Consider the following 14,020-nt stretch of genomic DNA (forward strand, 5'->3'; position numbering starts at 1 on the left):
TTTGTTACTGTTTTTACTGTTTTATTGTTTTATGTTTTGGGGGTCTTTGAACTGCGTTTAATGTATAAAAGATGCTATATAAATGTAGTTATTATGAATAAATTGTGCCTTTATATGCTAAGTGGGCTGTTAACAGTAAGGCATTTTGTCATTTTTGCGAGTCTTTAATTTAGCAACCAATGCTGCTTTTCATAGCACCATGGCTTACACAGTGCTGTCAATAAAACAAAACTAATTTGAAAGCAGATAAATGTGTAATATATACAAGAATCAAATTATAATAAATTAATATCGTGTTTCAAGCAATGGTGATCATATTTTGGGGCACACAATCTGACAAAATGATTCTAAACAGATAATTAAATTAAGGCTGCACTTTGAAAGTTTTGGGGATTTGGAGACCTCTCTGGGGTAAATTTATAATTGCGTGCAACATGCAGAAGAACATTTTGTAATGTGGGCTGTGCTTCGGACTCCTTCCCCAAGCGGATGAATCTGATGTTTGCCGGCGTGTTGAAAGAGAATTCAAAGAAAGCACAACCAAAAAAAGATGTGTCTTCCGAGGACATGAGTGAGTTACCTACTATTGTCATGACATCTTCATCAGTATAGTGTTCATTTTGCATTTGAGACCTAAATATCAGACCTTCTTTTTGAGCCTGTGCGTGCGACGTTAACACATAAAAAACTCCCGATTCGATGCCTCTGACTTTTAAATAATTATTTCCTAAAAAAATCTTACATGGTGCAGCTCTAAATATTTTCTCATTTCATAGTTTCTTATTCACAAGTATTTAGTAAAATATATATATAATCTCTGTTGGTGTCTGGTTCATAATATTCAGATCTACTTTTTATTATGTTTTTATTAATACTACATATAAAATAACATTGATGTAACATGGCAAGTAACATCTTTTGAACTGTAGTTTATGAGTACTGAAGTTTGTTGTTGTTCTACTGCTTTTGTTGATAATAGATTATCGCCACCTGTGCTCCACCAGCTGTCACTCATTAACAGTCACTGTCAGTGTCATAACTGTTTAGCAGGGGTACATGTGTGTGTTACCTTGTTCTCTGGACTTAGTGTGTTGTACGGTATGTGTGAGGGGAGGTAGGTGTGGTAAACTGCACAGAAGGCCAAACCATCCACCCAACTGCTGCTGAAGTTAGTGATCTCAATATTCTGAGAGAGACAGAGAGAGAGAGAGAGAGAGAGAGAGAACACAAGAGGTGATCAAACAAATACATATTTAAGACCAATCAATTCTCTTTGTAGCCAATGGAGACAGTGGTGCTTATGTGACTGAAGTGAACTGAACTGAAATGCAGTGAAATGAACTGAACCGAAATACAGTGAACTGAACTGAACTGAAATGCAGTGAACTAAACTGAAATTAACTAAAATGCAATGAACTGAACTCAACTATAATGAAATGAACTGAACTCGACTGAAATGCAGTGAAATTAACTGAATTGAAATGCAGTGAAATTAACTGAATTGAAATGCAGTGAAATGAATTGAAATGCAGTGAAATTAACTGAAATTAACTGAATTGAAATGCAGTGAAATTAACTGAATTGAAATGCAGTGAAATGAATTGAAATGCACTGAAATCCACTGAATTTCTTGAACTGAACTAAAAACTTATATATAGTGTTTTATTAATATTACCATGGCCTATTTTGGATTAGATTTTATTCTATAATTTTTATTTTCATGAAAATGGTCATTTTAAAATGAATTATGACTGTTTTTGGTACATAAACCACAAACATTATCAGGGCACCTCAGAGAATAAAGTAAAATGCAAGAAAAGACTGATATGGGCCATTTAATATCTGTTAATATACTGATCTATTCATCTTGAATAATAGGTTTCACTGAACGCAGTTCAGCTTAGTGGAATGTGTTCTGTACCGAGTATCCAACGGTTCGGTTTTGGCACCAGCGCAGTAATGAGTTCCGTTTGGAGCCGCCGTGACGTCGCAACAGCTTACTGAAGTCCTCCTGAGGCCTGGTGGCATGAGAAAACACAGACTTTCAGGAGAAAAGCAAGATGTCCATTGAAAATGAGTGAAAAAACAGTCTGGGCTGTGTATATAATGCAGACCGATCAGGCATATTTTATCCATTTTATCAGCTCCACTTACTATATAGGTGCACTTTGTAGTTCTACAATTACAGACTGTAGTCCATCTGTTTCTCTGCATACTTTGTTAGCCCCCTTTTGCCCTGTTCTTCAGTGGTCAGGACTCCCATGGACCCTCACAGAGCAGGTACTATTTGGGTGGTGGATCATTCTCAGCACTGCAGTAACTGTGCTGCTGAAGTTTTTAAACACTGTGTCCACTCACTGTCTACTCTATTAGACACTTCTACGTTGTCAGTCCACCTTGTAGATGTAAAGTCAGAGACAATAGCTCATCTGCTGCTGCACCATTTGTGTTGGTCATCCTCTAGTCCTTCATCAGTGGTCACAGGACGCTGCCCACAGGACGCTGTTGGCTGGATATTTTTGGTTGGTGGACTATTCTCAGCCCAGCAGTGAAACTGAGGTGTTTAAAAACTCCAGGTGTCAGGTGTTTGTCAGGTGTTTCTTCTCAAGGGTTTGAGAACCACATATCTACATAAAGGCCATAACAGCTTACTGACCGTCTCAGCAGCTGGGCCGAGGCAGGCATGATAAAGTGTGGAAGTGGAGGTTTGTTGGGATGTGTTTGTGAGTGTAGGAGCGAGAGATGCCCAGTGAGATAGAGAATGACAGAGAGGGAGTGATAAAGTGATTAAATGGGACAGAAACAGAAAGTGAAAAACAATTTATACTCACTTTGTCCTGCCGGCCTTGTTTGGAGGAAGATCTATAAGAGGGGAACTTGACAAATGGGATAAAGTCTCATCCTTTTTATCTGTTAAACACACAGAGGCAAAGAAATGAACATAATTTATTATTTATTATTAATACTGCAAATAAATGCAAATTCGAAGAAACTGCCACGGTATATGTCAAGTCTACACAAAGCTAATTCTGCGTACCTTTATATGAATTGATCAGATTGTCCTGTTGGTCCAAAATCAGTCTCTCTCTGGCTGGGTTGTTGTTCTAAAATTCAACACCATAAAATCATTTACTCAGGCAACAGAACACGAGAGGGAGTGTGTTATTGTGAAATAACATCACGGCTATGATTTGGTCGCCGTAGATCATCACAGCCGTGATAACACATGACCTTGAGTGTTCTATTGCTTTTATACAACAGTTAAATAAATAATATAAGAAATTAATAAACTGGGCCGTGAACGCGGCGATTAATATGTTTTAATGTTCGCAGTTCCTTCCGCCAAATCATAGTTCCTTAACAAGCAGCTTGTTGCTACGTCAGAGTAACAAACTCTACAATATCAAGTTTAGCTCAGTTTTGTCAATTTTTGCCAGATCAATATTAATGTTGTTTTGTTCCAGCCAGTCTGTAAAGCATCTTACAGCCCATTTTGTTTGGCGAATGGTATTCGGTTTATTTCTGGCTGATTCCAGGTTGTTTAGGTGTTCATCCGTCACAGCTGCTGACTGAAAAGCTGCTCAGTGCTGATGACAGTTTGGGAATTTAGTGTAGTCTCATCTTCAGAGTCTGACCAAATCGGCTGTCGGTCAAATGTGATCTTAAAAGTGTCTATTTTCTGTTTGTGCGCAAAGTAAGAAGTAACTCAGTGGAGTGATACAGTGTTTGTGATGTCATGGCGAAATAACAGCGAGGTTAGAACGCCTCTCAACCAATCAGCTTGCGTGGCTGGAACTACACTGTCCAAGTCATACATATATATATATATATATATATATATATATATATATATATGACTTGGACATATATATATATATATATATATATATATATGTGTGTGTGTGTGTGTGTGTGTGTATAAAACAATAAAAAAAAACAAAACTGAGAGCCCACCTTATTTATTTAATTTACAGTCAAAACAGCCATTATGTACAAGTTATTCAAGAATAAAAAACAGAAAAACATATTTATTTAACAGAAAAGAAGAGTAGGGCAGTAGGTGCACCAAAGTAAGGAGTGGACAAATTAGATACTGACAGATTTTAAATGTTTCCTGCTCTTTTCCTGAAATGAATAACTTGTACTTATAGGCTGTTTTGACACGAAATAAAAGAAACGAAAGGGTGGTCTCTGAATTCTGCACAGTACTGCATTTAAAGAATAAACGTGTTTAAGTGCCTTGCTCTTTAAAATGTTATATAGTGGCTCAGGGGCCCAAAAAGAAACTGCTTATACTGTTTCTAGCAAAAACAAAAACATGTCAAAAAATAAAAAAATATAAATAGCAAATGGACGTTCCTACCTTACTGACAGATCTTGAGGTCAGTGGTACAGATGTCTGGGATATACCATTTACTACACTGGTAGGGGGGTCTGAGGGAAGTCTGGATAGGCTTCTGCAAAGTGATGGAATGTACCATGAAATTAGTGTGTGGGTGGTTGAGTTTCCACAAGAGCCTGATGTTCCAGTTAAAATTTGCCCTTCAAGACCATGAGACGAAGACAATGAAGCATTCAGAATTGCTAAATAACTTTCTCCACGCCTCTAGATATGTGGGAGAGTTGATTCAATTCCAGAAAGATTACTCATTGTGAATGTGAAACGACTGGCTTCTGGTCACACTTGAGTGAAGTGCTTGGGGGTCTCTGTGGATTACAGGGTCCATATCATAAAAAATCTTCCTTTTTCTTCCTGTTGTGGTTGTCATGTAACCATAAACACATTTACTTATGACTACCCGTTCAACAGTTTAACCCATTGCTGTGAAAGTGATATGGAGCAGTGTTTCCGCTATATATTCCGCCGCAGCAACATTATCGCCGACGCTGATTCAGAGTTTATTGAAATGTCAGAAAGATGCAACTACAAAACTCTGCAGACGGCTTTTAATTTGAAACAACAGATACAATAAGTGGCAGTACCCAACCCTGTCTTCCTATGTCTACGCATTTGAGGAGACGGAGAGGGAAGTAAAGCTGGAGTTACACTACACGACTTTTACCCTGATTTTAGCCCCGATTCTCAGTCTGTCTACAGATTTTGGGTCAGTCGGAGTCGAAAATTGGGAGAGTAAATCGCGTAGTCACTCACGTGCGGAGCGAAGCTTTTTAATGTTTAAGGCATGAGCACAATAGAGTTTATGTATGTTTAAAATACAGGTCTGCGCAGGGACTGTTTTTTCAGTCCTGCTCCCTCAAGATTTCATCCCACTCCTGCAGAAAATCAGAATCATTTGTCCCGCTCCTGACTGCAACCCAGACGTTTTGTCCCGCTCCCGCCCGCAGTTCTGTCAAGGCGAACTGACATCCAATATCTGACACAGTCCATTCACAAATACATTATCCTTCGCTGTAATAACACGGCAGTCATGGTCATCAGTCTCACTGTGAAGTAATTTCACCAAACGCCATTTATTTCAAGTATACACAAAGCAGAAATTAAACCACAGAGCGGTTATTTTTGGTGTTTTGCCAGGCAGCTGTGGCCGTTGGACTGAAGACTCTGTCATGTTTGTGAACTAAGAGAATTTGTGTGTTGTTCACATAATCGGCTGCTTTGCTACTCTTTAGAAAGGCTTCATTCATTTTAACTGTTTTACTGTTATCATTTTTATGTTGTTTATACATATGATTTAGTGATCGTTCTACTTTTTTTAGGCAATTCATTAATTTGCAGGATTTCTCTTCATGTGTGCTTCGGCCCGCTCCCTCCTGCAGGGGGCTGATTTTCTGCCTGCTCCCGCACACAACACTGAAAATTAGTCTCAAAAGACATTGTGGTGGGTCCTGTAGGCCCCACAGTGCAGACCTCTAGTCTAAAACTCTAAAAACTACTTCACTAATCACATAGCAGAGAAAACTGCAGCAAGCTGCTCCATGTTTGTTTATTTGCGTCGCCTAGTAAGTAGTAGTTAATCACAACATAACATTATTCTTTATTGATGTTTATACCCGTAATAAAAATGAATTACGACTGTTCTTAAGTACAAGACAAATATAGAACTCTTAAGCTTTATAACTGTGATTCATTCAGAACCAAATGACATGTATGTTTCAGAAGAACCTCCTAGAACTCACCTTGACCTTTCTGTACTATCTCTGTCTTTCTCTTTCTCTTTCTCTTTCTCTCCTCTCCCTCTTTCTTCCTTCCATCTCTCTCCAATTCCAGAACTCTTCCAACATCCTTCAACTGAACCCTTTTCTTTCCCTCTGGGGAGAGTTGGTGGTGCCACCTGCTGGCCTGGAGGTTCCTTCTTTTGGCTCAGTCTCTGTCTGCACTGCTCCAGCTCCGCCTTTAACCGCTTCACGTGACCTTCAACCTCCCTCTGTCCCTGCTGAGCGTCGGCCAGCTGCCTCTCCCAGTCCAGCCGCGCCTCTCTGAGCCCACTCAGTTCTTCTTCCGCCTCTGCCCTCAGTCTGTCTGCCACCACCAGCGCCACCTGCAGGTCAGACTGGAACTGCAGCCACTCACTACGCTCTGTCTAGAAGCACAAAAATAAAGAAAGAGTTTGTATCTATAGTATATAAGAAACAACACACAATTTTGGAACATTGCTGTGAATTGCACATCGAACATAGCATTCAGCCACAAGAGCAATAGTGAGGTTGGGCACTGATGTTTGCCAGTAAGGCCTGGCCCGCAGTCAGCATTTCAGTTCATCCCGAAAGTGCTGGATGCGGTTGAGGTCAGGGTTCTGTGTAGGCCAGGCGAGTTCTTCCACGCCAAACTTAGCAAACCATTTCTTTGTGGTCCTTGCTTTGTACACGGGGATACTGTTGCTACGAAGTTGGAAGCACACAAATAGAATGTGACAGTATGCTGTGTCATTAAGATTTCCCTTCACTGGAACTACAGAGCTCAAACTTTGAAAAACAGCCCAAGACCATTATTCCTCCTCCACCAAACTTTACAGTTGGCACTATCCATTTGTAGCGTTCTCCAGCAGAACCCAGATCAGCCACTCTATGGAAACATCCATTTTCGTGTCCCTTATTATCACATATATTACACTTGAAAAACATGTTAGGGTTACAATTTATATATATTCTAAAATAAAACAATAAGTTATTTTAACAATTACACCTTCTTGAGCCACCAATTTAGCAATATTGGTTTTTAAATCAATTATGTAGAATTCCAAGCACCACAGAAGAGCTCGTCCCCACAGTCATGTGTAAAGGATGAGTGCCATATTCTAAGGTAAAAAAAACATGTCTTACTCCCATTCTAACGGCAATAATCTATACATGACTATGAAATTAATGATTTAAATGACATAAAGAAAACAAATGCATTTTTCATTAAAAATGTCTCTGGTGTTGCCTTTCTTATGTGTAACACCAGTGAAGATTGGCATCACCAATGACTCCTATACAGATAGATTAAAAAGTGGACGTTTCTGTAGAATGACCCAGATTCATTTCCACTTAACAGCAGCATTTGCAGTTGACCAGCTCTAGCAGGGCAGAAATTTGACTGACTTGCCACCTCGAAAGCCTGTGAGCTCTTTCAGTATGATGCATCCTACTGCCAGTAATCAGAGACTGCATGGCTGTATGCTTGATTTCATTGGTATTTAGAAGGGTTGTCCTCAAACCTTTGGCCATGTAGCCAGTTTATGCATGCAGATGCTCATTGGCCATTACAAACCATTTTGTTCAGCAGTCCGTCTACTGATGTACAATTTGAGCCACTCTGAATAATTTTGGGTGGTGGACCACTTTCAACCTAGCAGTGATAAACATGTACCAGCGCCACACGCTACCATGTCAGTGTCACTGCTGAGCTGGGAATGAGCCACCACCCAAATATTATCTGAACAACAGCAATACTGTGGTCAGAAACTGACTGAGGAATGAGGTAAATGGGGGCTTCAACAGATGGGCTACAGTCTGTAATTGTACACCTATATACTGGACCCATAAGATAGGTGGAGCTCATAAAGTGGCCAGAGAGTGGCAGTACAACATACAAATTTATAAAAAAGTGGAGCAAGAATGAAGTATTCAATTTTTCATGTACTAAAAAACATTAAAAGTATAGCCTTGTATGTAATCTCACAGAGGACGGGATGACACTAGATTCTCATATCCTGTTCTAACTCTAGTGGGATTCCTCATAAAGCACAACAGTATGAGTAATACTCATTGCTGATGAGGTAACACAAAAGAATCATTATGATGGATGGAGTCATAACAGTGATCATCCGGCCACAGGGTAAAAGTGCCAGCGAACAATCAGCACCATACTGTCCATGTAATGTCTAAGTGAACAAATTTAGACACAAGTTTAGATGAAACCTGTTCCACGGTGGTAGAACCAGGTTAAGGTCTGATTTTGACTGTCTGGTGCTCTGCTGAAACAAAATGATATAAAGTAATGTTTGAAGGAGCAAAACGAGTGACTTGTGTTGGAAATCCAAAATCCGAAACTGAACAGTGTTTGGGACTGCAGCATTTTAGCTAAACTGACAAGAGCTTTGTTAGCAGGCCAAACGTACCACACCCCACGGCACAGACTTGCGTTCCAGCTAACTGATGCTAAAATGACCCCCACTTAGAGGATATCTGAGAGCGCAAGGTTGAGTGACTGGTGCTCGAGTGAAACTGAACATGTTCTGTGGTGTGTGTAGCTCTTAGCCGTCACTGAGCTACTACGCTAAGTTTTTCAGAGCTTTATCCAGGCTCTGATTTTGCCCCTCTCTCTACCAGCACCATCTACCACTGAGCTCCCACACCACCAATCAGTGAATAGAATAAGTTTATTTGGTTCTTCAGACGTGGAATAGAAATTTAACACAGGCATCATTTTTAAATACAGCGATACCTTATTACCACTACACTGCTAAACCTAGATGCAATTAGAATGATTTTACTTGGTGGCAAATAAGCTTACTTCACTTGTTAGCTACATTAGCTCAAGTGTAGAACTACAAAAGCACACTTCACACAGAGAACTTGCAGAGAGGAGAATTACCACTCTGTAATGTCTTCTGGGTTTCTCAAACACTAGAGGGCGCTCCCGAGCGAGATCAAAATGAATGGGTTAAGATGGAGCATTTGAGCAAAATCATAGTTTCTAATTGCTAAAACATTTTTGATGTAAAAGAATACAATATTTTCCTGAACACTGAATAGCATAAAACATTGCTGTCATAATTTTAAGAGCTTTTAAACTCGAGTTAGAGAAGTTTAAAACGGCGCCTCATGTAAGTTCATGATGTCTGTGACTATGAACAGCCAATAAGCTGCTCCGCTCGCCAATCGATCAGTTCTCAGTAGCAGTAATAGCGTCCTGCTGCCCAAAACCTGTTTGCTGTAGGAAAAAGGAAATATGTACGTAAGTTTTGTTTGTTTTTTTAAGTAAAATGCATCCTTCTACTGTCTAAAATTAAAGGAAAGTTCTTGCCAAGTGATCATAAACTATTTTAACTTTTCGTTTTTAGCCGCTGAGCCCCATTTACTCCCATTCATTGAGGACTTGCTCATGGGCGCCCTCTGGTGAGTTGCAGTCATGTTTTTGAAATAACGAGGGAAACAGGAAGTGGCCAGGCTCCTCATAAACCGGCTCTGCTTCAGATAACAAACATGTCTTAGCTGACTGACTACACTTGAGGAAAACCCTGTCAGTTTCATTTATGATATTCTGTCAAATATCAAACTCTGTGAGCTGAATTAAGTGTGGGAGAATGGAAGACACCGAATTGAACCCTGTTGTTGCCCTCAAGCAGTGAATGTAAGAAACGGGTTATTGCTCTCTGCTTCAAATTCAGATTCTGCACTTTCACTCCAAACTGTTTTTAAGTTATGACGAGTCTGTTTTTAAGTTATGAGTTATGACGAGTCTGCTGTAAATTCTGTAATGACGTCTGCATTCATTGCCCCTTGCATGATAGAAAAAGGCAGCTAATCTCGCCTCGTTGCATCTCTATGACTGTTTTGATTTGCTAGTAGAGACACACCTTTGCTTCCTAAAATGGATTTGCTGATCCTATAGCTGTGGCTGTGTTTCACCATGCCATACTATCACCCTGAAATTGAGGCTAGATGAGCCGTCACTGGGCCTGGGGTGGGTGCCTGGGGTCTACGTAAGCTGCAGGTCCGGGCAGGCTGAGAAACAGAAGGAGAGAGTACAATGTCTCCTATTCAAAATACACCATCTGTATGTGGACCATTCTTACTGAAAACACATAACCTGGTGCAGCAGGCAGTTCCACTCGTCTATTACTGAACACGGTCATACACCATCACACACTCTCACACACACAGGAATGCGTGTTTACACTCCACTCGCTCCCAAACGAGTCCATGCAATAAGTGAATTGCTCAATACACACAGCCGGGAGGCAGGATATGAGTCAGACCTGAACACGTACAGTACAGAACCACATGAAGAACTATGAAACTTATTTTTTCAGATTTATCACTAATTTACCCTCATCATTCCACATAAAAACTCAGAAACAATGTGTAGATTCACTGGTGGTTTTAGATTGGCTATATTTGTGTTGAAGACATTGTGACCCCTGGTTCCTATCACCACACCTGAAAAGAAATCTGAGCCTGTAAGTTTTTCTAGACCAGTCTAGAAAAACTTACCACTTTAAAGCTTCACTATGTACGTTTTGGGGATTTGGAATAACATTCCATGCAAGTCCCATTTTTAGATTTTTAACTTAATTATTCTTCTCTTCTCTTATGTTTTCATCATGTTTTTAACATCAATTCTCCCTTACCTTTTAAACGACACTGCATTTTCTAATTTGTAAAGCACTTTGAATGACAGCAGGTGATATATAAATAAACTTGCCTTGCCTCGCATTGCTTATAATGTTGATTTTGCATTTGAGACCTAAACATCGAGCCAGGCCTTCTTTTTGAGTCTGTGAGCTACCTTTCTTTCGCTGATCAGACCCTGCTACTATGGATGGGGTTACTGTTTGTGCTTGGAGGGGACCGGACGTTTGGGCTGGGAGGAGAAGGAGAAGGCGAGGGAGAGAAAGAGGAAGGGGGAAGGAGTGATAATGATGGACAGAGTGAGGGAGGAGGAGAGAGAGGAAGGAAAGAGAATATCAGAGCCAAACAGCCTCCTCGACTGACCCACAGCCTTCACACCACAGCTGCAGCTGATTACTGCACACACTGCACTACACACACACACATACATACAGACTCAGACACACCCACACAGAGAGACACACACCTAAAAGTGATGGTAATCTACTGCTGTTATCTCCTCTACAGACTCATTAAAGCTCACAGAACTGCAGAGGAGAGAAGCAAATTAGTCCAAAAGATCACACACACACACACACACACACACACACACACACACACACACACACACACAGAGACTTGCTTTCAGGTTCTCAAAGAAATATGCAGGGATCTTTTCCCACACATCCAGAGTTCAGTCTTAGAACCTGGTTTGGTATTTTCTGCTTCTCACAATCCAAATAATCCCAAACACACTCAGGGATATTGAGTCTCAAGTCTTAAGGTATGGACTCTGGGGATGGTCAGTCCATTGTTCAGCTTCTTTGTTTGATGTGTCCGTCTCCTTTTCTCAGTGAGGTTCTTCTTGAACAGCTACACATCCTTTCAGACAGCGCTGAGTCGTCTTCTCACAGTGGAAGGATGGACAGAAACACCTGTGGATGTTTTCAGATCTGAAGCAGCTTGATTTTCTCCTCTCTCTCAAAGATGGAAGCTTGAAGTGCTGTTTATCTGATGGGGGCAGTGTTGGTGGTCTACTATGTCGTCCAGGTGGTTGTCTGTAGCTTTTAATCATTTTTTGAATTAATCACTTTTGGAAACTCCCGTCTTTCTACAACATTGTGCAAGAGGATTATCTTATATCTAATCTCCTCAAAATGAAAAATTGTAACGGATGGCTGTTTCGACTGGAAATTGAATAAATGAATGGTGGTGTTTGACATTTGCACAGTACTGTATATAAGTAGACTAGTTTTCTGTTAAGTGTGAAAACTGTAAGATGTTCTGTTGGACTTCGGACGTGTGTGTGTGTGTGTGTGTATGATCACTTAGAGGCGAGTTCAGGGACACACTGGGAATACTCAGGAAACACCACACCCACAGATAAACACATACACAGACACACACACACATGAGACAGATCAACAGTGTGTGAGAGAGAGAGACACAGGGAGTCATCTGCTTGAGTTTTAATTCTTTTCCACACTCTCTCTCTTACTCTCTCTATCTCCTTCTTCCTCTCTATTTCTCACTTCTTCTCCTGTCTCTCTTCATCTTTATCTCTCTCTTTATCCTTCCTCTCCTGTCTTTCTCTTCATCTCTCCTTATCTTTGTCTTTCTTCCTGTCTCTCTCTCTCTGTCTTTTTCCCACTTCCTCTCTCTTTCTCTCCAAGTCAGGTCTCTTGGTTGTGAGTCAGGCTCAAATCTTGAGTCTCTGAGGTGCCACTCCAAGTCAAGTCTCGAGTCTCTGATATGCGAGTCCGACTTGAGTCTCACACCTCTGAGGTGCAATTATAAGTTGTCTTGAGTCTCTGAGGTGAGTCTCAGTCGAATGTTGAGTCAAAGAGGTGCAAATCTGAGTCGTCTCGAGTGTCAGAGGTGTGAATCTGAGTCGCCTTGACTCCCTGAGGTGCGAAACCTCAAATCTTGAGTCTCTGAGGTGTGTGTCCAAGTCGAGTCTTAAGTCTCTGAGGTGTGTGTCCAAGTCAAGTCTTAAGTCGCTGAGGTGCGAGTCTGAGTTGAGTCTTGAGTCTCTGAGGTGCGAATCTGAAGCATCTTCAGTCTCTGAGGCCTGAATGTGAGTCGTCTTGAGTCTCTGAGGTGTGAGTCCAAGTCAAATCTTGGGTCTCTGGGTGCGAATCAGAGTCTTCACGGGTCTCTGAGGTGCGAGTTCAAGTTGAGTCTCGAGTCTCTGAGGTGCGAATCTGAAGCATCTTCAGTCTCTGAGGCCTGAACGTGAGTCGTCTTGAATCTCTGAGGAGAGAGTCCAAGTCAAATCCCGAGTCTCCGAGGTGCGAATCCAAGTCGAGTTTTGAGTCTCTGAGGTGCAAGTCCAAGTTGAGTCTTGAGTCTCTGAGGTGCGAATCCGAGTCAAGTCTCGAGTCTCTAAGGTGCAAATCCGAGTCATGTCTAGAGTCTCTGAGGTGTGAATTCGAGTTGAGTCTTGAGTCTCTGAGATGTGAGTCCAAGTCAAGGCTTGAGTCACCTTTAGGGATATTTTTAGGGATATAAGTTGATCGAAAAATTCTGTCTCATTTAATACTGAATTTCAACAATTAAGTTGCTGGTCTCAGCCAATAGACATACTTGTTTCAAAATCTAGACTGCTGATTGGCTGTCTAAATTCTATTCTGTATGTTCATTACATCTGCATGTTATTAACGTCAGCACTTCTTGATTAATTGGTGATCCGCTGTGGTCAGTAAATACCACTAATGCTCATTTCAGATTGAAGCCATAGCCCCTTTCAGACTGCAATAAAAAGGAGATCAATCAGGAATCGATATCAAAATTACTGGTATCAAAAGCATGAGGGAATAATATTCACATTTAAATCGAGGCAGTGTGGCTATACACACACTAATATACACACATACGCACTTATTTGTTCATGCAAATCCAAAAGAAAAGCCTAATTTTCTATGTAAACTTATTCCAGACAAGACCAGGGAAAAGAGCTCATTCCTGGAAATCACCACAGTCCATCTGGAACTGATCCTCTACGTGTGTGTGTGTGTGTGTGTGAGGCTGTTCTGTGGCTGAGGATGACCACCCACCCACCCACCCACCTACACACGCACACACTCACAGAATGAGTCCCTGATCCTGTGGTGTGCCTGAGCAAATACTACTGTTGTGAGAGAACATTTCCTCTATAGCCCGCACAACAGGAAGTGATATATACATGAGGGTAGGAGCTACTGTCACTGGGAATACTGAACATAAACATCTGAAGAAAAGCACC

General features: G+C 40.9%; 1 protein-coding gene across 2 annotated transcripts in view; it reads right to left on the bottom strand.

The window, feature by feature from the left end:
* The window catches only part of si:ch211-195o20.7 (cytospin-A), a 43,554-nt gene that overhangs the window by 5,462 nt on the left and 24,072 nt on the right, over positions 1-14,020 (bottom strand). For both annotated transcript variants that reach the window (XM_036593841.1, XM_036593840.1), the window contains exons 5-10: positions 6,139-6,542; positions 4,364-4,457; positions 3,038-3,104; positions 2,832-2,910; positions 1,922-2,018; positions 1,070-1,186 (exon numbers count right to left, since the gene is read on the bottom strand). In XM_036593841.1, coding sequence (XP_036449734.1) covers positions 1,070-1,186; positions 1,922-2,018; positions 2,832-2,910; positions 3,038-3,104; positions 4,364-4,457; positions 6,139-6,542 — 858 coding nt within the window. The remainder of the gene's footprint in view (positions 1-1,069; positions 1,187-1,921; positions 2,019-2,831; positions 2,911-3,037; positions 3,105-4,363; positions 4,458-6,138; positions 6,543-14,020) is intronic.

This window comes from Colossoma macropomum, unplaced genomic scaffold, assembly GCF_904425465.1.
Source record: "Colossoma macropomum unplaced genomic scaffold, Colossoma_macropomum, whole genome shotgun sequence".
NCBI lineage: Eukaryota > Metazoa > Chordata > Actinopteri > Characiformes > Serrasalmidae > Colossoma > Colossoma macropomum.